The sequence below is a fragment of the Euprymna scolopes genome, chromosome 25 (genome assembly GCF_053919585.1).
Source record: "Euprymna scolopes isolate OS-2025 chromosome 25, ASM5391958v1, whole genome shotgun sequence".
Lineage (NCBI taxonomy): Eukaryota > Metazoa > Mollusca > Cephalopoda > Sepiida > Sepiolidae > Euprymna > Euprymna scolopes.
In genome coordinates this window covers 95765694-95790785 of record NC_136506.1, presented here as the reverse complement: position 1 = coordinate 95790785, position 25092 = coordinate 95765694, and the positions used below count along the sequence as shown (strand labels likewise).

Here is a 25092-nt window from a genome sequence, read left to right as displayed (position 1 = left end):
GGACTCATTAAATAAGAAAAAAATTAAAATAAAATGGTGAGGTACAACCGGGCTTGAACAGGGGATCATTCGATCTGTAGTCGAATGCTTTACTAAACAGCTATATCTCCAGATGACAAGAGATTTCTTTTTTTTTTGAAGAAGAAGAAATGATTTGCTGAGATTTTATTATCTCCCTTGTCCGGTGTACCGTAAAATATTCCCCTATAGAAATTCTTCTTTTGTATCTATAAGAAAGAAACGCTATTTTTAGAATTTTATTTTTTTTTTGATTTTCGATACTTAACAATTTCTAGACAAAACATATCTAAGAACACTGCCAGACATATAAATTAACTTTGTGTGAAATTTGCAAAAGATAGGCTCAGACGTTTTAGAACCTATGAGGAAGGAACTCACACACATAGAAAGTGACTTTTATATAATACTAGCGAGGGTACCCGGCGTTGTCTGAGTGTTTGTAGGTGTGTGTGTGTGTGTTGGGGGGGGGGAGGGGTAGATCCAAACCTTATGTTAGGCTTCTCTTGAAAAATCGGAAAAAAAACAACAAAAACGAACATGATGTAAACAGAAGAAAAAGTAAAATAAAACAAAAACTTGTTTAAAAAAACGGAAGAAAAAACAACAAAAAAATTTTGATAGGTAGGTAAGATCGAACCCAGAACATTGAGGTGAAAACCTTAATAAGTTACCCGCTCGCCCACGAAAGGAAAGTAACTGAAAGCAATTACAATTTAACGTTTATAAATTGCAGGTGCGTGGAGGAATTAATTAGGTCAAAGGAGAGTAAATTCCGCACTTAATTTTAACTGCGGGATAATTCTTTTGGGTTTGTTTTTTACCCAACTTTGTCTGGTTTTGTTTCCCCAACGTGTTGGGGAAAACCAGCTCCCCTTAATTAGGGGAGTGTGTCCAAATGAAAGCAATTGTCTGATATGACGGGTTTCACCAACATTGACCAAACGTCCATTGCTTTCTGGACGCTCCCGGCCCATAGCCGAGAACCGCTCATCAGTTTCGCTTTTATATGAAAAAGCCAAATCAACACGTGAGAAGCCGAAATAGCAAAAATTTTGTAAAACTCGCTGTAAATAAATCTAGATGCAACGTGCGTTTGCAAATCCTAGATATTATTATCTAGGGGATATATAAACACTTCTAAGCGATAGTAGCCCCCTCCCTCCAGAAACCCCGGCGAAAAAAGCCTTTGTTCGACACAAAAACTCTCGCGCATGTTTTGCGTTTTATATGTATCGAATATATATATGCTAGCAAAGATACCCACTCTTCATGCAGGGCTTTGCTTCATGAGTACCCACTCTCTGTCAGTCTTTTATATTTATAGACTAGCGGGGGTACCCAGCGTTGCCCGGGTGTTTGGAAGTGTGTGTGCTGTTAAATAAAAAAGAAACCGGGGGGGGGGGTAGGATCGAACCTGAAGCCCTGAGGCGAAGTTTGAAAATAAAATCGGCCAGCCAGAATGAGTTACTGAAAGATTCACAAACTCGGTATCATATTGAAGCCCCATCCTTCGCTCGAAAAATATCGAAAAATTGGCCAAAAACGTTCATTTTCGACAGGGGGGGGGTCAACAAAAACGGTCCTCTCGTGACGACGACCGGCTCTACGCATGCGTCAGATGACGTCATTACCTTATTTACGTTAAATTGTTGAAAAACTGTATAAATTTCATGTATGTCGCGTTAGCTCAGTTGGTTAGCGTGTTGGTTCGTTATGTAAACGTTTTGGGTTCGAATCGTGGCGTGAGATGTCTCCCTTTTTTTTTTTTTTTTCGATCTTTTAGATTTAAATATTGAACCAGTGTTATTTAAGCCATTTTTCATGTAACGTTCGTTTTTCTGTCTTTTTTTTTACCACCCTCGTTTTTCAAAAAACAACTTATGAATTATATCGGCGTACTTATAGTTTACATGACCAAAGAAAACTACTAAATTAATAATTCTTGACCAGGAGAGGTGTACACACATATCGCCTTTATATTTCTTTGATCATGGTGAGTTGTACACACAGACAAACACACACAAATTCTACTACTTATATATATATATATATATATATATATATATATATATATATATATATATATATTTAAAAGAGTGTAGCCATTAACAATTGTGTGGTTTTCCGCCTTTTAACATATTTTTATATTAAAATATTTTTATAACCTGTTCCAAGCTTTGTTTCGCTCTCTTCAGATATTTTCGTAAAAAGGTTTTTTTTAATGAGAGTTTGAAATGTTATTTTTACATCTGCTGATACTAAATGTGTTTTTGCAGAGTGATGTGGTCTCAGATATTCTGTCCCCAAGAATAAGTGTTAGTAGTGTCCAGCCAGAGTTAAGTTCAAAGAGGGGTATTTTTGTTCATTTGGTGAAGGTTTTTTTATGTTTTTATGACGTTCTTTCCCCATGTATAGCACACACTCACACACAATCATATATATATATATATATATATATATATATATATATATATATATATATATATATATATATATATATAAATATAGTCGTATTTTTCATCGTATTAATAACGATGGTCGACAAACTAATATTATATGCGTATATACATGAAAGAATAAATTATATAAATATACGTATAAAAAATCAATACAAATATGTATATATATATATATATATATATATATATATATATATATATATATATAATAAAAACGATAAACAACCACAGAATTTGCGCATAAGCCTGAAGAGTCCTAGAGTGGATGAAACGCGAAATATTCAGTGTAGCTTAATCGCCATATATATTTTATAAATTACTAATTACTATATATATATATATATATATATATAATCTCGTGTTTTAATAATATAGACATATTTTTTTTAGGTGGGTTATTAAAGATTCGTCACTAGCCACATGTAAATTGGTTTGATTGATTGAAATAGTCAATATTCTTTCACAGCTGTAGTTTTTGTTTTTAGCAGCAACTGCTGTTTGCCATATTAAATAAAATAAAAATAAAAACAACAACAACAACAACAACAACAACAACAACAATAAATAGAAAACTGAAAAAATATCATCTAGGTGAAATAATAGAACCCCATATTACCGATTCTACTTCCGGCTTCTTGTTTCAAAAGACGTTATTTTTCACTAACTAAAATTTAAATCCTTGTGTTTCTGAATTTTTTTTCACGCACCTCAGGGTTATTCTTATTTTTTTTTTTTCAAAATACAACGAAAACAACATCAATGAATACAACTAGATTTCAATGAAAGCTAAAGATTATGTTAAACGTGTCTGCAAGACAAGCTTAATTCAGAAAGTCAGGACACTTTTGTACATCTGTTCAAATGTGAAAACCCCTTTAAGATGAGCGTGGTACAGTGGAGTATCTCACTCCAACCAGTTACAATCACCCAAGCCATTCAAGATGCCCTCAAAATGTATAGTTAATAATTAGGGCTATGAGAACATTGTTTTGACTCTCGAGTATATATCCGACACAGTTAGACACAATTAATCAACCGAGAATCACATCACTCTATATTAAAGCATATAAGATATCAACGGATCCACACTCGAGAGTCAAAACAATGAAAAGAATATGCTGTTGTCCTAGCCCTATTAATAATATAAGAATTGCCTCGCAGAAATGTTACACAAGGAGTGTGCACATGTTTGTTCTTCTCACAGGTCAAACGTGTATGAAGCTGAAAAGACAAACTGGATTGGAAAGTCTAGTCACATGGTTGGTTGAACGTGGGTATCTGTGAAGCAAGTGAGACAGCTTGAAATGTCTGGTTACCAAATTGTATCATGTTCTCAAATGTTTCATGTCGTATGTGAACATCTCCACAGCTTGAGGAACAGTCTGGAAGATCTGGTCATTTAATTTGATGTTATAGAAATGACCCAGAAGGTTTAGTCACTCAGTTGATCGAATGTGGACATCTAGTTACATAGCTGGTTCAAAATGGGCACCTTTGAGGTTGGAGACACGGCCTAGAAAATCTAATCATGATGTGGATGTCTCTGAGGTAGGAGAGACCGCCTAGAAAATCTGGTCATGATGTGGATATCTCCGAGGTTGGGGAGACCGTCCAGATATGCTAGCAAATCAGGTGGTTGAATGGTGAATGGTGAAAGAATTGCTTCTAATCCCCCAGCCATTCAAGGTGCCTCAATAAGTATACAGCTGAGTTTAGCGATCGTATTCAGGGAGTTAGTTTAGAATAATCTGAAATATTGTGCATAAAAATGAGCTGCAGACTCTATGCTCATCCCTTATTTTAAAGTGTAACTACAACAAGATGAAGCAAGCTTTCCCACCTAAAACCTGTGCGAAGATTAGCTGAAAAATAACTTTTAAGGCAGTGTGATCAGTTCTGTGACTAGTTCTGAGTAACCTTTTTTTTTTGTGCAACTAGTGAACCGTTCATCAAAGCTTACTGGTTCCCACTTTACTAGAAGATCTTGTTGCACAGGTAACTTGAAGTTGAATAAATAAGTAGAAGATGCTGCCAAATCTGTCACAAAAGTAGGCTCCTTTGACCTGGCTAGAAAATTTATCACACCTTCCAGTATCCTACATATCTATTAAACCAGCCATTCACCCGTCCATGGAGTATTATTGCCACATTTAGGTTGGTGTACCGACGGTTATGCTCTCCTTCTTTTTTTTTTTTTTTTTACATTGAGTTCACCACTTATCAAGGCCCAATGGCCACTCGGGGATAAGGGTTAAACGAAGTACCAACCCCTGTCCCATCACCACAGAGTTGCATCCCTGTGTTTGTTTTACAAATATTTCCACAAGAATGCGCTGTAATTAAAAAAAAAAAAAATTCTATTTTCACCCCAAACCAGGCACAGAGCCACTTTAATGTAGGGGGATACTATCAGGGACATAAGTTGCAGGGATACTATGTAGGGAGTTGAGCAGCAAGATATCTGTTTATATTACATTTGAACTTCTGCATGTCAGTACAGTTGGGAAAGCAGGAACCCGGAATAGAGTTCCAAAGTCTAGCAGTTCTGAGGAAGAAACTATTAGAATAGAAGTCTTTCTTACATCTAAGGATCTCTACTGTGTAGGGGTGGGATTTTGCTGCTTGTTGGGTTTGTTGGGTGTATTTACATCAAGGGGGTACAAGGGCTTGTAGTTCGTCAGCGTATTCATCATTAAAATACTTGTAGAACAGACAGAGGGATGCCACATTTCGTCAATGGGACAGAGGCTGAAGCTTGGCTTGGATGACAGTTCAGGACCTATCAGGTTGGTGACTCTCTTCTGAACCCTGTCCAGGAGCGAGGACTAGTAGCAGATGCACCAGCCTAAATGTGACAACAATACTCCATACATGGGTGAATGGTGGCCTTGTAGAGATACAGGATATTTTAAGTAGCTTTCTAGCGCAGTTGAAGGAGAATTTACTAAACTTGTACCTCCTCAGCATAAATATTTGTGATCAACCAAATTAGCAGCAAATTCCCACCACTTCACTGTTGCCATCCTTTCTATTACAGTAGCGTCTTTCCTCAGACCGTTCACTTTTGGAATTCCTTCCCTGCTCTACACTACACCAATCGTATCAATTTACAGAACTATAAATTTCATGTGAGTAAACATCTTGTTGCTCAGCTCGCTACTCAGGTTGCTACTATAGATGTGGCCTATATTACAGTAGGCCCTTATGTTTCAGTTGCGACATGCCTTGTTTTGATCAAACGAAAAATAAAGAAATAAAAACTCCTGCGTCTTTCATCAAGGTGGTCTGATATTAAACACACATAACATTCCTACAAATTAAGTGCTTTACTATTGTTTCTTTTTCTCTTCTAATATTTAGAGCCAAGTAGTGTTGCTGAACTCACTACAGCTAGTTCTACGAAGACCACTACAACAACTCTGCCAGAAACTACAACTAGCTCGACCACCACCACCACCACTACAACAACTATACCAGAAATTACAACTAACCGAACCACCACCACCACTACAACAACTATGCCAGAAACTACAACTAACCAAACCACCACCACTACAACAACTATACCAGAAACTACAACTAACCGAACCACCACCACTACAACAACTATGCCAGAAACTACAACTAGCCCAACCACCACCACTACAACAACTACTTCTGCAGCTACAACAACTAGTGATATCGCAACCAGTAGTAATATTTCAAATATTACTGTTCTTTCGAGTTCTTTGTCTACCTGGAATCATTCTATCAATGGTAAGTCGGTTATATTTTTCTATAAATGGTCTATAAAATGAAAGTTGGTTATTTATTCTACGAATGTTTTATAAATGGTAAGTCGGTTATTTTGGACATTTTGTTTTCATTGTTTTTCTTTTTCCACAATTTTAATGAATATTTGTTCACTTATTATTAATCGAGAGGTTTAACGATTTGTCCCCTTTTTTCCTTAATTATGTTAGTATTTTTATCATGGTCTATGAAAAAGTGAAATTAATAGAGAATTCATAAATGAAGAGTGTGTTTGGGTGAAATCACTTTTAATAGATTGTATGTTATTGTAAAGAAAAAAAAACATTGGAGGCAACTCCTCGTCACCAACACTGCAACAAATGACGACAAATCTCAAACTCCAATGCTCTCCCTCTCAAAATTGAACTCATTCTGTACCCCCACTTCTCAATGAGGTCCAGCCACTCTCCCCACATTGCTTTTCAGCTCTGGTCTCCAATGTCAGCATCACTAGAAAGTAGAGGTCATTTCAAAACAAAGGATGAGAAGAAAGACAACTCGACAACTGTTTGTTGTATAAGAAAAACAAGATAATTATTCAGGGGTAGTTATAAATTTTTTACCGTTTCTGACTCCAGATATAAATACTCGAGGACTGATGGCTTTTGTTAGTAAAGTCAAGGTGACCAACCTGAGGCGCCTGTCTGAGGGGCCTGTCTCTTCATAGTGTGGGGTCAGTGGTTTGGAGCAAACCCCAAGTGAAATGTGCTTTCTCTCAAAGGTCTAGGTCTCCCGGCAGGCGAGCAGAGATGTCCTCATGACTATTGTTGCCTTTCATTATATTCACAACCAGGTAGGCTTAGATCCGCCCCCCCCCCGATAAACAGAACTTTATTCCACTATTCTCCATAAAGCAATCTCGAAAAGGATTGTACTTTTCAAGCTTTGAAGGTTTTTTCCTTTTCTTCTTCTCTCTCAATCCATACCTTTTATCATTACTAAGGTGGGAGAGCCCCAGTGCCTTCACCCTCACTCCCGTTGTCTTTACATTGTGTTTTTTACCATCACTTAAATCACTTATGGGATGATCTTCCCAAAGTTCACCTGCATAACGCACCATAAGGAAACGGCCAATTACAAATTAACTGACCACTTGACAGTTACCCACTTGACTTGATTTTCTGGTGGTCCCTCAAATAAAACTTAAGCGCCAATTTTCACAGCCTGAAAACATTTTATGATTCCAACTTAGATCCTTCAGCTATCCAGCTTATGGGGGAGGAGTCATTTTGATTATCTGTGAAGAAGACAGATTTGTTCTTTTCATCATCATCATCATCATCATCATCATCATCATCATCATCATCACCACCACCACCACTGTTACATCCAACCAATAATGTGAAATCCCCTCAACTAGTGTCAAAAGGACCACTCTGATGCTGACTGCTTCTTAACGCAGCAAGCAAGGCCATTTGGCATCGCCCGGTCCCACCATCTGCTTACAATCCTTTTCAGTCTTTCTTAAAGTAGTTGTACTCGACGCTAACTGCCACTAACTACAAACACTGCTTCAAAACCTAGTAGATGATGCCCTTTTCTCTTCCCTGCAACCTCTTTCCTGTAGAAGAGATGTTGTGAGCCTGTCTCTGCTCTATTGTTATTTTCGTAGCATGTGCTCGACTGAACTCCAATCTATGATTCCCCCTTGCCAAACTTTCACAAAAAACACTCCGCTAGCTATAACCAGTATATGTGATTTCTCCCACTCTAACTGTGCCTGAATCTAATGCAGATTCCATAAACAAAGATTTTTTTTCCAGAACTGCCCCCCCCCGTGGAACTGTTCTACTGGCCTGCTTCCTGGTTTAATACAACATAGTGGCCTTCAAATCCAATGTAAACAAGTTCTTATTGAGCCGTCCTCATAAATAATCAAATTCTACCCAACTTACACCATTGACGATTACTACACTATCACCTTACATTCATTAACCCTTATCCTCGAGGGACCTTCAAGCCTTTATAAGAGGTGACTCCCAGGTTTAAGAAAAGAAACAAACAAAACAAACATTCACTGAAAAACGAGTGCCTAACCGGCAAAACAACTCACGTACTTCGTAAGCCTTTATTTTCATAAGCCTTCATGTTTATAAGCCTTCATTTTCATAAGCCTTCATTTTTATAAGCCTTCATTTTTATAAGCCTTCATTTTTATAAGCCTTCATTTTCATAAGCCTTCATTTTCATAAGCCTTCATTTTTATAAGCCTTCATTTTCATAAGCCTTCATTTTCATAAGCCTTCATGTTACAATAAGTGATATATTTTTTTAAATTTTCAAACTACATAAATAAACAGAAAGAGTGTTTCGTTTGCAATCATTTATCACGGATTGTATATATTAATTCTTTTCAATGAAATACAAAAAGAAATTCAGAAATCGGGCACTAGTTCAGTTCGAATCACTTTTAATGGATTTTATGTGTTGCGTTTGTTGCAATATTTGTTTTATAATGGGGTAGCTATTCATTTGCTGTCCACCGCCGCAAAATGTGGCACAAGGCCGGAAGGTGGAGAACAGGCGAGTTCCTCTAAAGAAGGGGCACTCTTGCCTCAACAAAAATTGCCTGGGCATCCCTGTCGGCATTTCCTGGTAGGGGCGCCTCAGGCGACAAGCAATAAACTTGCCCCACCGGAAAGCCCGGTGGCAAGGCCTGGGAGGGTGGACCTCCTAGGTAGTACCCAAGCGGTGTACCTCAGTCTGACAGGTGCTGGGACGGTTCCTGGCCCCTCACCTGTCAGGCTGAGTGTCAAGAACGAATCCTTGGCGAGTACTCTACCCTGTCTCCTTGCAGCCGAAGCCGCCGGGAGACCATCCCATCATAGTAAGACTATGATGGGGTATTTATTTAATGATATGATGGGGTATGATCCCGCACAGTCAGGAGATTCTATTTATAAACGATGCTGCTAAGAACTGGCGAATCAAATTAATTAATGTTCTGCTACCAACCAATCAGAAACCAGAATTGCTCCATAAATATTAAAACTTTCTGTAACAACTTCGCATATGTTTTCTTCGTGTCAACACGGGAAGAATCTTTTGCTCTGTGGATTCCGACTGAAGAATTGTCTACTGAGAACCAGTCACCTCCAGGATTTGTGTAGAACAACTAACCATCAGAGACTGTTATGTCTACTGAGAACCAGTCACCCCCAGAACTTGTGTAGAACAACTAACCATCGGAAACTGTTCTGAAACTAAACATGGCTTACACTTCTAGAGCTTTATTTCCAATGATATCAAGAAAAACATTCAGAAACGTTCAGCGTGTTCTATCGCAATTTATTAATAACGGATTGTGTGTGTGTGCTTGATTATTTCAAGTGAAATCATGAGAGAAATACATTCAGCATCTTCTGTTAAAATAATGGACAGAGTGTTCAGTAGAAATCACTTTGAACAGGTTGTATGTGTTTCTGTGTTATTTTTACATGAAATGAAAGAAATTGAGAAACGGACAATGAATTACAGAAAGAAATTCAAAAACGGAAACCGAGTTAGGTTGGAATTGTATGTGTGTATAATTATCTATACTATTAACAAAATTCTAAATATTTATTTATTTGTTTGTTTGTTTGTTTGTTTGTGTGTGTGTGTATGTGTGTGTGTGTGGTGTGTGTATGTGTGTGTGTATACCAATAAAACTTTCAAACGAATGCACCGAATTGAAAAATTCTTTTTTTCCCTAGATTGTCCTAATCTATATAAGGTTCGTAACGAACAAAGTCGAGTCACACAAAAAACCCAAAATAAGGGTTTTGGGGCCGTTTCGTTTTTGTTGAAAAAGTAACCTGCCCATGCCACCGAAATTTAGCACTTTCTGTATAGAGTCGCGGTAACATCTTTCGGCATACGGACAGGACTTGTGGCGCAATAGATAACGCGCCTGACTACGGATCAGAAGATTCCAGGTTCGAATCCTGGCAAGTTTGTAATAATTTTAACCATCATTACCTTATTTACTTAACGGGAATTTTATCATGACGTCCAATAAAGGTTATCCTATTGCACAACAAGAAGGAAAAAAAAACAACAAAAAAAACGAAAGAATACCACGATAAACAAGATTTTTTTTTAATACATGGGAAGGTAAATAGGGGAAAAAAGGTATAGTCAGTTTTATGTTCACCAATAACAGTGTCTGCCAAATTAGTCCCTCTGACGGTTCTCAAAATACATGTGGCAGCGAAAAAAACAAAAAAAAAAACAACGTTTCTGTTAATACAGTATAGATTTATATTGTTAAAAAGATGACGTAAATAAGAATCTTTCCCCCCACTCCCTCTGAAAAAATTGTATAGGTTCATATTATTTGGATTATTCGAATTCCTGTTCGTATCCTGAGGGCTATTCACACACCAGTTGTAACTTCCAACCATTGTTAAACTTGGGAATCTTTCTCTTGAACTCTGAGAAACTGCACGGAATTTAGAACAGAACCTTTTATTTAATCAATGGGGGAGGGAAGGGTAGCCTGCTCCCATTCCGGCATTCTTAAGTACCTATTTACTATGCCTCCCCACGGGACAGAGTTAGACACCAGGGTCGTTTTTTAACGTGGAAAAAAGGTACAAAAATAAAATATTGTCTCAGTCGTGAAGGATTTCTCCTCCACCGAAAGAGAACAAGAAATAGAAGTGCAGCATCTGAAGAACAGATACTACACTTTGATCTTGTCCCGAATTCTTAAGTGATTCACAATTATATTTCTTGATATTTAAACAGTTCATTTCCCCTTTTCCGGCAGCGTGTGACTTTATGTCTCTGCACTGATGGCACTCACACACCTCACACACGTATTTCTCTCAACACTCATCTTACATCAATTTATTGTATAGCTTACTTTCCACTTTTTTAATTTCCATTTTTCACTCCTACTCACTGTCACCTCATCAACACCTGAAGATGATCCGCAGTCGAATCGAAAGCGCTCTTGATAACTATGCAACTTTCATCAATATGTTCGATTTGATATATTATCTCAAATCCAAATCAAGGGAGGGATCAAAAAATGCACTCTTGGATTTTTTTCAAATGAAGTAAAAACAGAAATAAACGGATACGCACAGATTTCATAGATATACGCTTACCAAAAGTTTTCATATCGGATTTTTACCATAACAATTTAATACTTAAAGAAATGATAAAAAGATGAAACTCAAACGTAAAACAAAAGACAAAAATGTATGCTTCTATTACTATCTCAAATCCAAAAATGGATGGTCACGTTCAATCCCGCCAAGACTAAACTAGTTTCATTCAATAATTACAAGAAACCTTCTCTACCACCTATAGCAATGGCCAACGACTCTTTATCTGAGAGTACATCTTTCAAACTCCTTGACCTAACGTTCACAGGAAACATGAGCTGGAACAATTACATTGAAGGCATTGCCAGGGCCGCTACAAGGAAGGTGGGCTCTCTCTACCGTGCTAGAAAACTACTAACACCTGAAAGTATCCTGTACCTCTATAAGGCAACCATTCGCCCATGTATGGAGTATTGCTGTCATATTTGGGCTGGTGCATCGGCTACTAGTCTCTCGCTCCTTGACAAGGTTCAAAAGAAAGTCGCAAATCTGATAGGCCCTGAACTGGCATCTAAGCTTCAGCCTCTGTCCCATCGACGAAACGTTGCATCCCTCTGCCAATTCTATAAGTATTTTAATGCTGAATGCTCTAACGAACTGCAAGCACTTGTGCCCCCACGACGTGAACACCCTTGACAGACACGACAGGCTGCAAAATCCCACCTCCACACTGTAGAGATCCCTAGATGTAAAAGATCTTTCTACTCCAGTAGTTTCTTCCCCAGAACCGCTAGATTTGGAATTCCATTCCAGGTCCCTGCTTCCCCAACTCTACTGACGTGCAGAAGTTCAAGGGCAATGTGAACTGACATCTTGCTGCCCAAATCCCTACATAGTACCCCAGTAGTTGTTGCCCCTGATAGTAGCCCCCTACACCAAAGTGGCAATGTGCCTTGTTTGGGGTGAAAATGTAATAAAAAAAAATGAAAAAAAAAAATTTTAATTGAAAAACTTGCTATTTTATTCATAGTTGAAGGGAAATGGCTGTTTTATGCCTTCTCAAGTGTTAATACACACGAATAAGTGCAATGAATTTTAAAGGATTTAAACTCATCGTAGTAGATTTCATAAGCTATGATGATATGCATGAGAACTATATAGTTATATGAATGGAGTGTTCAATAAGTAATGCCCCTAACCAACTTCTCATAAGAATACAGAAACGAAAATCTTTTTCTACATAGGAACGACCAAGTATTAATGCAGTTCTGAAGATCATTTTTATAGAAAGTTCAAGGTTGGATATCCGAGATGCAAAATTTTTAAAAAATTTATTAAAAACCGTTATTTTATTGCTGATTAATTTCAAAAGAAATTAATAAAGAATTCATGAACAAGCAACGTGTCCTATAGGATTCTGTTCTAACGGATTGTATCCATTATTTGATTTTTAGACTCAACTACAAGTAATGTTGCTGAACCTGATACAACAATTATACCTGAAAGTTTGAGTGCTACCAAAACTACAGCAAGGATAATCCAGAAAACTACAAATTATGATACAGAACACATCGAAAACACTATTCCTGATAATATGAGTAGTTTTTTAACACTAAGTATCACAATACTCACTGGAGAAACATATAGATGTAATACTTTATTAAAGTCTCTCATAGCAAAAAATAATGATATAGAAACAAGTACAACCATTCCTGAAAATAAAAAAAATGCTAAGGAGATAACTAGTCCTATTCTTGAAACTACAACTAGTGCGATAAAAACAAGTGCAACAACTGCTATAGAAACACCTACAACTATTTGTGAGACAATGACAAGTGCGATAGAAGCTATTCCTGAAACTACAAAAACTGGTTTAGAAAAAACAACAACTATTCCTAAAACTACAAGTTATAATACAGAAAACCTAGAAAACGCTATTCCTGATAATACAAGTAGTTTTTTAACACTAAGTATCACAACACAAACTGGGGCAACATATAGATATAAAAGATCATTAAAGTTTTTCATACCAAACAAAAATGATACAGAAAAAAGTACAACAATTCCTGAAAATACCACTAATGCTATAGACAAAGCAACAATTATTCTTGAAACAACTAGTGCGATAGAAACAAGAACAGCTATTCCTAAAACAACAAAAATAACTGCTAAAACTGATCCTAAAACTAGGACTATTGCTTTAGAAGCAACAACAAGTCTTCCGGAAACTACAACTAGTCACATCGAAACAACTACAACTATCCCCGAAACTACGACTATTGCTTTAAAAACAACTACAACTATTCCTAAAACTACAACTAGTGCTTTAAAAACAATTACAACTATTCCTAAAGATACAACTCATGCTAGAGAAACAACTACACGTATTCCTGAAAGTACAACCATTGCTTCAGAAACAACTACAACTATCCCTGAAACTACAACTATTGCTTTAGAAAGTGCTACAACTATCCCTGAAACTACAACTAATGCCATAGAAACAACTACAACTATCCCTGAAACTACAACTAATGCCATAGAAACAACTACAACTATCCCTGAAACTACAACTAATGCCATAGAAGAAACTACAACTATCCATGAAACTACAACTAATGCCATAGAAACAACTACAACTATCCCTGAAACTACAACAAATGCCATAGAAACAACTACAACTATCCCTGAAACTACAACAAATGCAATAGAAACAACTACAACTATCCCTGAAACTACAACTAATGCCATAGAAACAACTACAACTATCCCTGAAACTACAACTAATGCCATAGAAACAATTACAACTATCCCTGAAACTATAAAACATGCCATAGAAACAATTACAACTATCCCTGAAACTACAACTAATGCCATAGAAACAACTACAAATATCCCTTATACTACAACTAATGCCATAGAAACAACTACAACTATCCCTGAAACTACAACTAATGCCATAGAAACAACCACAACTATCCCTGAAACTACAACTAATGCCATAGAAACAACTACACCTATCCATGCAACTACAACTAATGCCATAGAAACAACTACAACTCTCCCTGAAACTACAACTAGTCCTATAGAAACAACTACAACTTTCCCTGAAACTACAACACCTCCAATAGAAACAACTACAACTCTCCCTGAAACTACAACTAGTCCTATAGAAACAACTACAACTATCCATGAAACTAAAACTAATGCCATAGAAACAACTACAACTATCCCTGAAACTACAACTAATTCCATAGAAACAACTACAACTATCCCTGAAACTACAACTAATGCCATAGAAACAACTACAATTATCCCTGATACTACAACTAATGCCATAGAAACAACTACAACTATCCCTGAAACTACAACTAATGCCATAGAAACAACTACAACTATCCCTGAAACTACAACTAATGCCATAGAAACAACTACACATATCCCTGATACTACAACCAATGCCATAGAAACAACTACAACTATCCATGAAACTACAACTAATGCCATAGAAACAACTAAAACTATCCCTGAAACTACAACTAATGCCATAGAAACAACTACAACTATCCCTGAAACTACAACTAATGCCATAGAAACAACTACAACTATCCATGAAACTACAACTAATTCCATAGAAACTACAACTACAACTATCCCTGAAACTACAACTAATTATATGGAAACTACTACAACTATCCCTGAAACAACAACTAATGCCATAGAAACAACTACAACTATCCCTGAAACTACAACTAATGCAATAGAAACAACTACAACTATTCCTGAAACTACAACTAATGCCATAGAAACAACTACAACTCTCCCTGAAACTACAACTAATTCAATAGAAAAAACTACAACTATCCCTGAAACTAACACAAATACCAGAGAAACAACTACAACTCTCCCTCAAACTACAACTAATGCCATAGAAACAACTACACCTATCCATGAAACTACAACTAATGCCATAAAAACAACGACAACTATCTCTGAAACTACAAATAATGCCAGAGAAACAACTACAACTATCCCTGAAACTACAACTAATACCATAGAAAGAACAAAAACTCTCCCTCAAACTACAACTAATTCTATAGAAAAAACAACAACTATCCCTGAAACTACAACAGCTCCATTAGAAACAACTACAAATATTCCAGAAACTACTACGAGTCCTATAGAAACAACTACAAATATCCCGGAAACTACAACACCTCCAATAGAATCAACTACAACCCTCCCTGCAATTACAACTAGTAATATAGAAACAACACCAAATATCCCGGACACTACAACACCTCCAATAGAAACAACTACAACTCTCACTGAAACTAAAACTAGTCCTATAGAAACAACTACAACTATCCCGGAAACTACAACACCTCCAATAGAAACAACTACAACTCTCCCTGCAATTACAACTAATCCTATAGAAACAACTACAAATATCCCGGAAACTACAACACCTCCAATAGAAAAACCAACTCTCCCTGAAACTACAACTCTCCCTGAAACTACAACTAATGCCATAGAAACAACTACAATTATACCTGATACTACAACTAAGGCCATAGAAACAACTACAATTATACCTGATACTACAACTAAGGCCATAGAAACAACAACAACTATCCCTGAAACTACAACTAATGCCATAGAAACAACTAATACTATCCCTGAAACTAAAACTAATGCCAAAGAAACAACTACAAATATCCTTGAAACTACAACAAATGCCATAGAAACAACTACAACTGTCCCTGAAACCACAACTACTGCCATAGAAACAACTACAACTATTCATGAAACTACAACTAATGAAATAGAAACAACTACAAATATCCCTGAAACTACAACTAATGCAATAGAAACAACTACAACTATCCCTGAAACTACAACTAATGCCATAGAAACAACTACAAATATCCATGACACTACAACTAATGCCATAAAAGCAGCTACAACTATCCATGAAACTACAACTAATGCAATAGAAACAACTACAACTATCCGTCAAACTACAACTAATGCCATAGAAACAACAACAATTCTCCCTGAAACTACAACTAATTCCATAGAAAAAACTACAACTATCCCTCAAACAACAACACCTCCAATAGAAACACCAACAACTCCCCCTGCAATTACAACTAGTCCTATAGAAACAACTACAAATATCCCGGAAACTACAACACCTCCAATAGAAACAATTACAACTCTCCCTGAAACTACAACTAGCCTTATAGAAACAACTACAAATATCCCGGAAACTACAACACCTCCAATAGAAACAACTACAACTCTCCCTGCAATTACAACTAATCCTATAAAAACAACTACAAATATCCCGGAAACTACAACACCTCCAATAGAAACAACTACAACTCTCCCTGCAATTACATCTAGTCCTATAGAAACAACTACAAATATCCCGGAAACTACAACACCTCCAATAGAAACAACTACAACTCTTCCTGCAATTACAACTAGTCCTATAGAAACAACTACAACTATCCCGGAAACTACAACACCTCCAATAGAAAAAACAACTACTCTCCCTGAAACTACAACTCTCCCTGAAACTACAACTAATGCCATAGAAACAACTACAATTATCCCTGATACTACAACTAAGGCCATAGAAACAATTACAACTATCCCTGAAACTACAACTAATGCCATAGAAACAACTACAAATATCCCTGAAACTACAACAAATGCCATAGAAACAACTACAACTATCCCTGAAACCACAATTACTGCCATAGAAACATCTACAACTATCCATGAAACTACAACTAATGAAATAGAAACAACTACAACTATCCCTGAAACTACAAATAATGCAATAGAAACAACTACAACTATCCCTGAAACTACAACTAATGCCATAGAAACAACTACAAATATCCATGACACTACAACTAATGCCATAGAAGCAGCAACAACTATCCACGAAACTACAACTAATGCCATAGAAACAACTACAACTATCCCTGAAACTACAACACATGCCATAAAAACAACTACAACTATCCCTGAAACTACAACAAATGCCATAGAAACAACTACACCTATCCATGAAACTACAACTAATGCCATAGAAACAACTGCAATTATCCCTGATACTACAACTAATGCCATAGAAACAACTGCAACTATCCGTGAAACTACAACTAATGCCATAGAAACAACAACAACTCTCCCTGAAACTACAACTAATTCCATAGAAAAAACTACAACTATCCCTCAAACAACAACACCTCCAATAGAAACATCAACAACTCCCCCTGCAATTACAACTAGTCCTATAGAAACAACTACAAATATCCCGGAAACTACAACACCTCCAAAAGAAACAATTACAACTCTCCCTGAAACTACAACTAGTCCTATAGAAACAACAACCAATATCCCGGAAACTACAACACCTCCAATAGAAACAACTACAACTCTCCCTGAAACTAAAACTAGTCCTATAGAAACAACTACAAATATCCCGGAAACTACAACACCTCCAATAGAAACAACTACAACTCTCCCTGCAATTACAACTAATCCTATAGAAACAACTACAAATATCCCGGAAACTACAACACCTCCAATAGAACCAACTACAACTCTCCCTGCAATTACAACTAGTCCTATAGAAACAACTACAAATATCCCGGAAACTACAACACCTCCAATAGAAACAACTACAACTCTTCCTGCAATTACAACTAGTCCTATAGAAACAACTACAAATATCCCGGAAACTACAACATCTCCAATAGAAACAACTACAACTATCCCTGCAATTACAACTAATCCTATAGAAACAACTACAAATATCCCGGAAACTACAATACCTCCAATAGAAAAAACAACAACTCTCCCTGAAACTACAACTAATGCCATAGAAACAACTACAATTATCCCTGATACTACAACTAAGGCCATAGAAACAACAACAACTATCCCTGAAACTACAACTAATGCCATAGAAACAACTAATACTATCCCTGAAACTACAACTAATGCCATAGAAACAACTACAAATATCCCTGAAACTACAACAAATGCCATAGAAACAACAACAACTATCCCTGAAACCACAACTACTGCCATAGAAACAACTACAACTATTCATGAAACTACAACTAATGAAATAGAAACAACTACAACTATCCCTGAAACTACAACTAATGCAATAGAAACAACTACAAATATCCCTGAAACTACAACTAATGCCATAGAAACAACTACAAATATCAATGACACTACAACTAATGCAATAGAAGCAGCTACAACTATCCATGAAACTACAACTAATGCCATAGAAACAAGTACAACTATCCCTGAAACTACAACTAATGCCATAGAAACAACTACAACTATCCCTGAAACTACAACAAATGCCATAGAAACAACTACAACTATCCCTGAAACTACAACTAATGCCATAGAAACAACTACAATTATCCCTGATACTACAACTAATGCTATAGAAACAACTACAACTATCCGTGAAACTACAACTAATGCCATAGAAACAACAACAATTCTCCCTGAAACTACAACTAATTCCATAGAAAAAACTACAACTATCCCTCAAACAACAACTCCTCCAAAAGAAACACCAACAACTCCCCGTGCAATTACAACTAGTCCTATAGAAACAACTACAAATATCCCGGAAACTACAACACCTCCAATAGAAACAATTACAACTCTCCCTGAAACTACAACTAGTCCTATAGAAACAACTACAAATATCCCGCAAACTACAATACCTCCAATAGAAACAACTACAAATCTCCCTGCAATTACAATTAGTCCTATAGAAACAACTACAAATATCCCGGAAACTACAACACCTCCAATAGAAAAAACTACAACTCTCCCTGAAACTACAACTAGTCCTATAGAACCAACTACAAATATCCCGGAAACTACAACACCTCCAATAGAAACAACTACAACTCGTCCTGCAATTACAACTAGTCATATAGAAACAACTACAAATATCCCGGAAGCTACAACATCTCCAATAGAAACAACTACAAATCTCCCTGCAATTATAACTAGTCCTATAGAAACAACTACAAATATTCCGAAAACTACAACACCTCCAATAGAAACACCTACAACTCTCCCTGAAACTACAACTAGTCCTATAGAAACAACTACAAATATCCAGGAAACTACAACTCCTCCAATAGAAACAACTACAACTCTCCCTAAAACTACAACTAGTCCAATAGAAACAACTACAAATATCTCGGAAACTACAACACCTCCAATAGAAACAACTACAACTCTCCCTGAAACTACAACTATTCCTATAGAAACAACTACAAATATCCCGGAAACTACAACTCCAATAGAAACAACTAACACTCTCCCTAAAACAACAAATAGTCCAATAGAAACAACTACAAATATCCCGGAAACTACAACACTTTCAATACAAACAACTACAACTCTCCCTGAAACTACAACTAGTCCTATAGAAACAACTACACATATCCCGGAAACTACAACACCTCAAATAGAAACAACTACAACTCTCCCTGAAACTACAAATAGTCCTACAGAAACAACTACAAATACCCCAGAAACTACAACACCTCCAATAGAAACAACTACAACTCTCACTGAAACTACAACTAGTCCTATAGAAACAACTACAAATATCCGGGAAACAACAACACCTCCAATAGAAACAACTACAACTATCCCTGAAACTACAACTAATGCCATAGAAACAACTGCAATTATCCCTGATACTACAGCTAATGCCATAGAAAAAACTACAACTATCCGTGAAACTTCAACTAAATCCATAGAAACAACAACAACTCTCCCTGAAACTACAACTAATTCCATAGAAAAAACTACAACTATCCCTCAAACAACAACACCTCCAATAGAAACACCAACAACTCCCCCTGCAATTACAACTAGTCCTATCCCGGAAACTACAACACCTGCAATAGAAACAATTACAACTCTCCCTGAAACTACAACTAGTCCTATAGAAACAACTACAAATATCCCGGAAACTACAACACCTCCAATAGAAACAACTACAACTCTTCCTGCAATTACAACTAATCCTATAGAAACAACTACAAATATCCCGGAAACTACAACACCTCCAATAGAAACAACTACAACTCTTCCTGCAATTACAACTAGTCCTATAGAAACAACTGCAAATATCCCGGAAACTACAACATCTCCAATAGAAACAACTACAACTATCCCTGCAATTACAACTAATCCTATAGAAACAACTACAAATATCCCGGAAACTACAATACCTCCAATAGAAAAAACAACAACTCTCCCTGAAACTACAACTCTCCCTGAAACTACAACTAATGCCATAGAAACAACTACAATTATCCCTGATACTACAACTAAGGCCATAGAAACAACAACAACTATACCTGAAACTACAACTAATGCCATAGAAACAACTAATACTATCCCTGAAACTACAACTAATGCCATAGAAACAACTACAAATATCCCTGAAACTACAACAAATGCCATAGAAACAACAACAACTATCCCTGAAACCACAACTACTGCCATAGAAACAACTACAACTATTCATGAAACTACAACTAATGAAATAGAAACAACTACAACTATCCCTGAAACTACAACTAATGCAATAGAAACAACTACAACTATCCCTGAAACTACAACTAATGCCATAGAAACAACTACAAATATCCATGACACTACAACTAATGCAATAGAAGCAGCTACAACTATCCATGAAACTACAACTAATGCCATAGAAACAAGTACAACTATCCCTGAAACTACAACTAATGCCATAGAAACAACTACAAATATCCCTGAAACTACAACAAATGCCATAGAAACAACTACAACTATCCCTGAAACTACAACTAATGCCATAGAAACAACTACAATTATCCCTGATACTACAACTAATGCTATAGAAACAACTACAACTATCCGTGAAACTACAACTAATGCCATAGAAACAACAACAACTCTCCCTGAAACTACAACTAATTCCATAGAAAAAACTACAACTATCCCTCAAACAACAACTCCTCCAAAAGAAACACCAACAACTCCCCCTGCAATTACAACTAGTCCTATAGAAACAACTACAAATATCCCGGAAACTACAACACCTCCAATAGAAACAATTACAACTCTCCCTGAAACTACAACTAGTCCTATAGAAACAACTACAAATATCCCGCAAACTACAATACCTCCAATAGAAACAACTACAAATCTCCCTGCAATTACAATTAGTCCTATAGAAACAACTACAAATATCCCGGAAACTACAACACCTCCAATAGAAAAAACTACAACTCTCCCTGAAACTACAACTAGTCCTATAGAACCAACTACAAATATCCCGGAAACTACAACACCTCCAATAGAAACAACTACAACTCGTCCTGCAATTACAACTAGTCATATAGAAACAACTACAAATATCCCGGAAGCTACAACATCTCCAATAGAAACAACTACAAATCTCCCTGCAATTATAACTAGTCCTATAGAAACAACTACAAATATTCCGAAAACTACAACACCTCCAATAGAAACACCTACAACTCTCCCTGAAACTACAACTAGTCCTATAGAAACAACTACAAATATCCAGGAAACTACAACACCTCCAATAGAAACAACTACAACTCTCCCTAAAACTACAACTAGTCCAATAGAAACAACTACAAATATCTCGGAAACTACAACACCTCCAATAGAAACAACTACAACTCTCCCTGAAACTACAACTATTCCTATAGAAACAACTACAAATATCCCGGAAACTACAACTCCAATAGAAACAACTAACACTCTCCCTAAAACAACAAATAGTCCAATAGAAACAACTACAAATATCCCGGAAACTACAACACTTTCAATACAAACAACTACAACTCTCCCTGAAACTACAACTAGTCCTATAGAAACAACTACACATATCCCGGAAACTACAACACCTCAAATAGAAACAATTACAACTCTCCCTGAAACTACAAATAGTCCTACAGAAACAACTACAAATACCCCAGAAACTACAACACCTCCAATAGAAACAACTACAACTCTCACTGAAACTACAACTAGTCCTATAGAAACAACTACAAATATCCGGGAAACAACAACACCTCCAATAGAAACAACTACAACTATCCCTGAAACTACAACTAATGCCATAGAAACAACTGCAATTATCCCTGATACTACAGCTAATGCCATAGAAAAAACTACAACTATCCGTGAAACTTCAACTAAATCCATAGAAACAACAGCAACTCTCCCTGAAACTACAACTAATTCCATAGAAAAAACTACAACTATCCCTCAAACAACAACACCTCCAATAGAAACACCAACAACTCCCCCTGCAATTACAACTAGTCCTATCCCGGAAACTACAACACCTCCAATAGAAACAATTACAACTCTCCCTGAAACTACAACTAGTCCTATAGAAACAACTACAAATATCCCGGAAACTACAACACCTCCAATAGAAACAACTACAACTCTTCCTGCAATTACAACTAATCCTATAGAAACAACTACAAATATCCCGGAAACTACAACACCTCCAATAGAAACAACTACAACTCTTCCTGCAATTACAACTAGTCCTATAGAAACAACTGCAAATATCCCGGAAACTACAACATCTCCAATAGAAAAAACAACAACTCTCCCTGAAACTACAACTCTCCCTGAAACTACAACTAATGCCATAGAAACAACTACAATTATCCCTGATACTACAACTAAGGCCATAGAAACAACAACAACTATCCCTGAAACTACAACTAATGCCATAGAAACAACTAATACTATCCCTGAAACTACAACTAATGCCATAGAAACAACTACAACTATCCCTGAAACTACAACAAATGCAATAGAAACAACAACAACTATCCCTGAAACCACAACTACTGCCATAGAAACAACTACAACTATTCATGAAACTACAACTAATGAAATAGAAACAACTACAACTATCCCTGAAACTACAACTAATGCAATAGAAACAACTACAAATATCCATGACACTACAACTAATGCAATAGAAGCAGCTACAACTATCCATGAAACTACAACTAATGCCATAGAAACAAGTACAACTATCCCTGAAACTACAACTAATGCCATAGAAACAACTACAAATATCCCTGAAACTACAACAAATGCCATAGAAACAACTACAACTATCCCTGAAACTACAACTAATGCCATAGAAACAACTACAATTATCCCTGATACTACAACTAATGCTATAGAAACAACTACAACTATCCGTGAAACTACAACTAATGCCATAGAAACAACAACAACTCTCCCTGAAACTACAACTAATTCCATAGAAAAAACTACAACTATCCCTCAAACAACAACTCCTCCAAAAGAAACACCAACAACTCCCCCTGCAATTACAACTAGTCCTATAGAAACAACTACAAATATCCCGGAAACTACAACACCTCCAATAGAAACAATTACAACTCTCCCTGAAACTACAACTAGTCCTATAGAAACAACTACAAATATCCCGCAAACTACAATACCTCCAATAGAAACAACTACAAATCTCCCTGCAATTACAATTAGTCCTATAGAAACAACTACAAATATCCCGGAAACTACAACACCTCCAATAGAAAAAACTACAACTCTCCCTGAAACTACAACTAGTCCTATAGAACCAACTACAAATATCCCGGAAACTACAACACCTCCAATAGAAACAACTACAACTCGTCCTGCAATTACAACTAGTCATATAGAAACAACTACAAATATCCCGGAAGCTACAACATCTCCAATAGAAACAACTACAAATCTCCCTGCAATTATAACTAGTCCTATAGAAACAACTACAAATATTCCGAAAACAACAACACCTCCAATAGAAACACCTACAACTCTCCCTGAAACTACAACTAGTCCTATAGAAACAACTACAAATATCCAGGAAACTACAACACCTCCAATAGAAACAACTACAACTCTCCCTAAAACTACAACTAGTCCAATAGAAACAACTACAAATATCTCGGAAACTACAACACCTCCAATAGAAACAACTACAACTCTCCCTGAAACTATAACTATTCCTATAGAAACAACTACAAATATCCCGGAAACTACAACTCCTCCAATAGAAACAACTAACACTCTCCCTAAAACAACAAATAGTCCAATAGAAACAACTACAAATATCCCGGAAACTACAACACTTTCAATACAAACAACTACAACTCTCCCTGAAACTACAACTAGTCCTACAGAAACAACTACAAATACCCCAGAAACTACAACACCTCCAATAGAAACAACTACAACTCTCACTGAAACTACAACTAGTCCTATAGAAACAACTACAAATATCCGGGAAACAACAACACCTCCAATAGAAACAACTACAACTATCCCTGAAACTACAACTAATGCCATAGAAACAACTGCAATTATCCCTGATACTACAGCTAATGCCATAGAAAAAACTACAACTATCCGTGAAACTTCAACTAAATCCATAGAAACAACAACAACTCTCCCTGAAACTACAACTAATTCCATAGAAAAAACTACAACTATCCCTCAAACAACAACACCTCCAATAGAAACACCAACAACTCCCCCTGCAATTACAACTAGTCCTATCCCGGAAACTACAACACCTCCAATAGAAACAATTACAACTCTCCCTGAAACTACAACTAGTCCTATAGAAACAACTACAAATATCC

At 36.5% G+C, this 25092-nt stretch overlaps 2 protein-coding genes across 5 annotated transcripts in view; both read left to right on the top strand.

The window, feature by feature from the left end:
- The window catches only part of LOC145247530 (uncharacterized), a 204434-nt gene that overhangs the window by 78094 nt on the left and 101248 nt on the right, over positions 1-25092 (top strand). For all 4 annotated transcript variants that reach the window (XM_080109360.1, XM_080109356.1, XM_080109358.1 and 1 more), the window contains one exon: positions 5841-6236. In XM_080109360.1, the coding sequence (XP_079965486.1) occupies positions 5841-6236 (396 nt within the window). The remainder of the gene's footprint in view (positions 1-5840; positions 6237-25092) is intronic.
- LOC145247136 (uncharacterized) lies at positions 6274-22656 on the top strand. The gene is made up of 6 exons (XM_080108780.1): positions 6274-6313; positions 12763-13767; positions 14143-16064; positions 18246-18636; positions 20458-20972; positions 22615-22656. The coding sequence occupies exons 1-6, from the start codon at positions 6274-6276 to the stop codon at positions 22654-22656; spliced, it is 3915 nt and encodes a 1304-aa protein (XP_079964906.1).

Coding starts and splice junctions, on each gene's coding strand:
- LOC145247136 (XM_080108780.1), top strand. CDS start 6,274: ATGAAAGTTGGTTATTTATTCTACGAATGTTTTATAAATG. Junction 13,768..14,142: donor TACAACTATTGCTTTAGAAA/GTGCTACAACTA, acceptor AACATGCCATAG/AAACAATTACAACTATCCCT. Junction 16,065..18,245: donor CCATAGAAACAACTACAACT/GTCCCTGAAACC, acceptor ACTACAACTAAG/GCCATAGAAACAACAACAAC.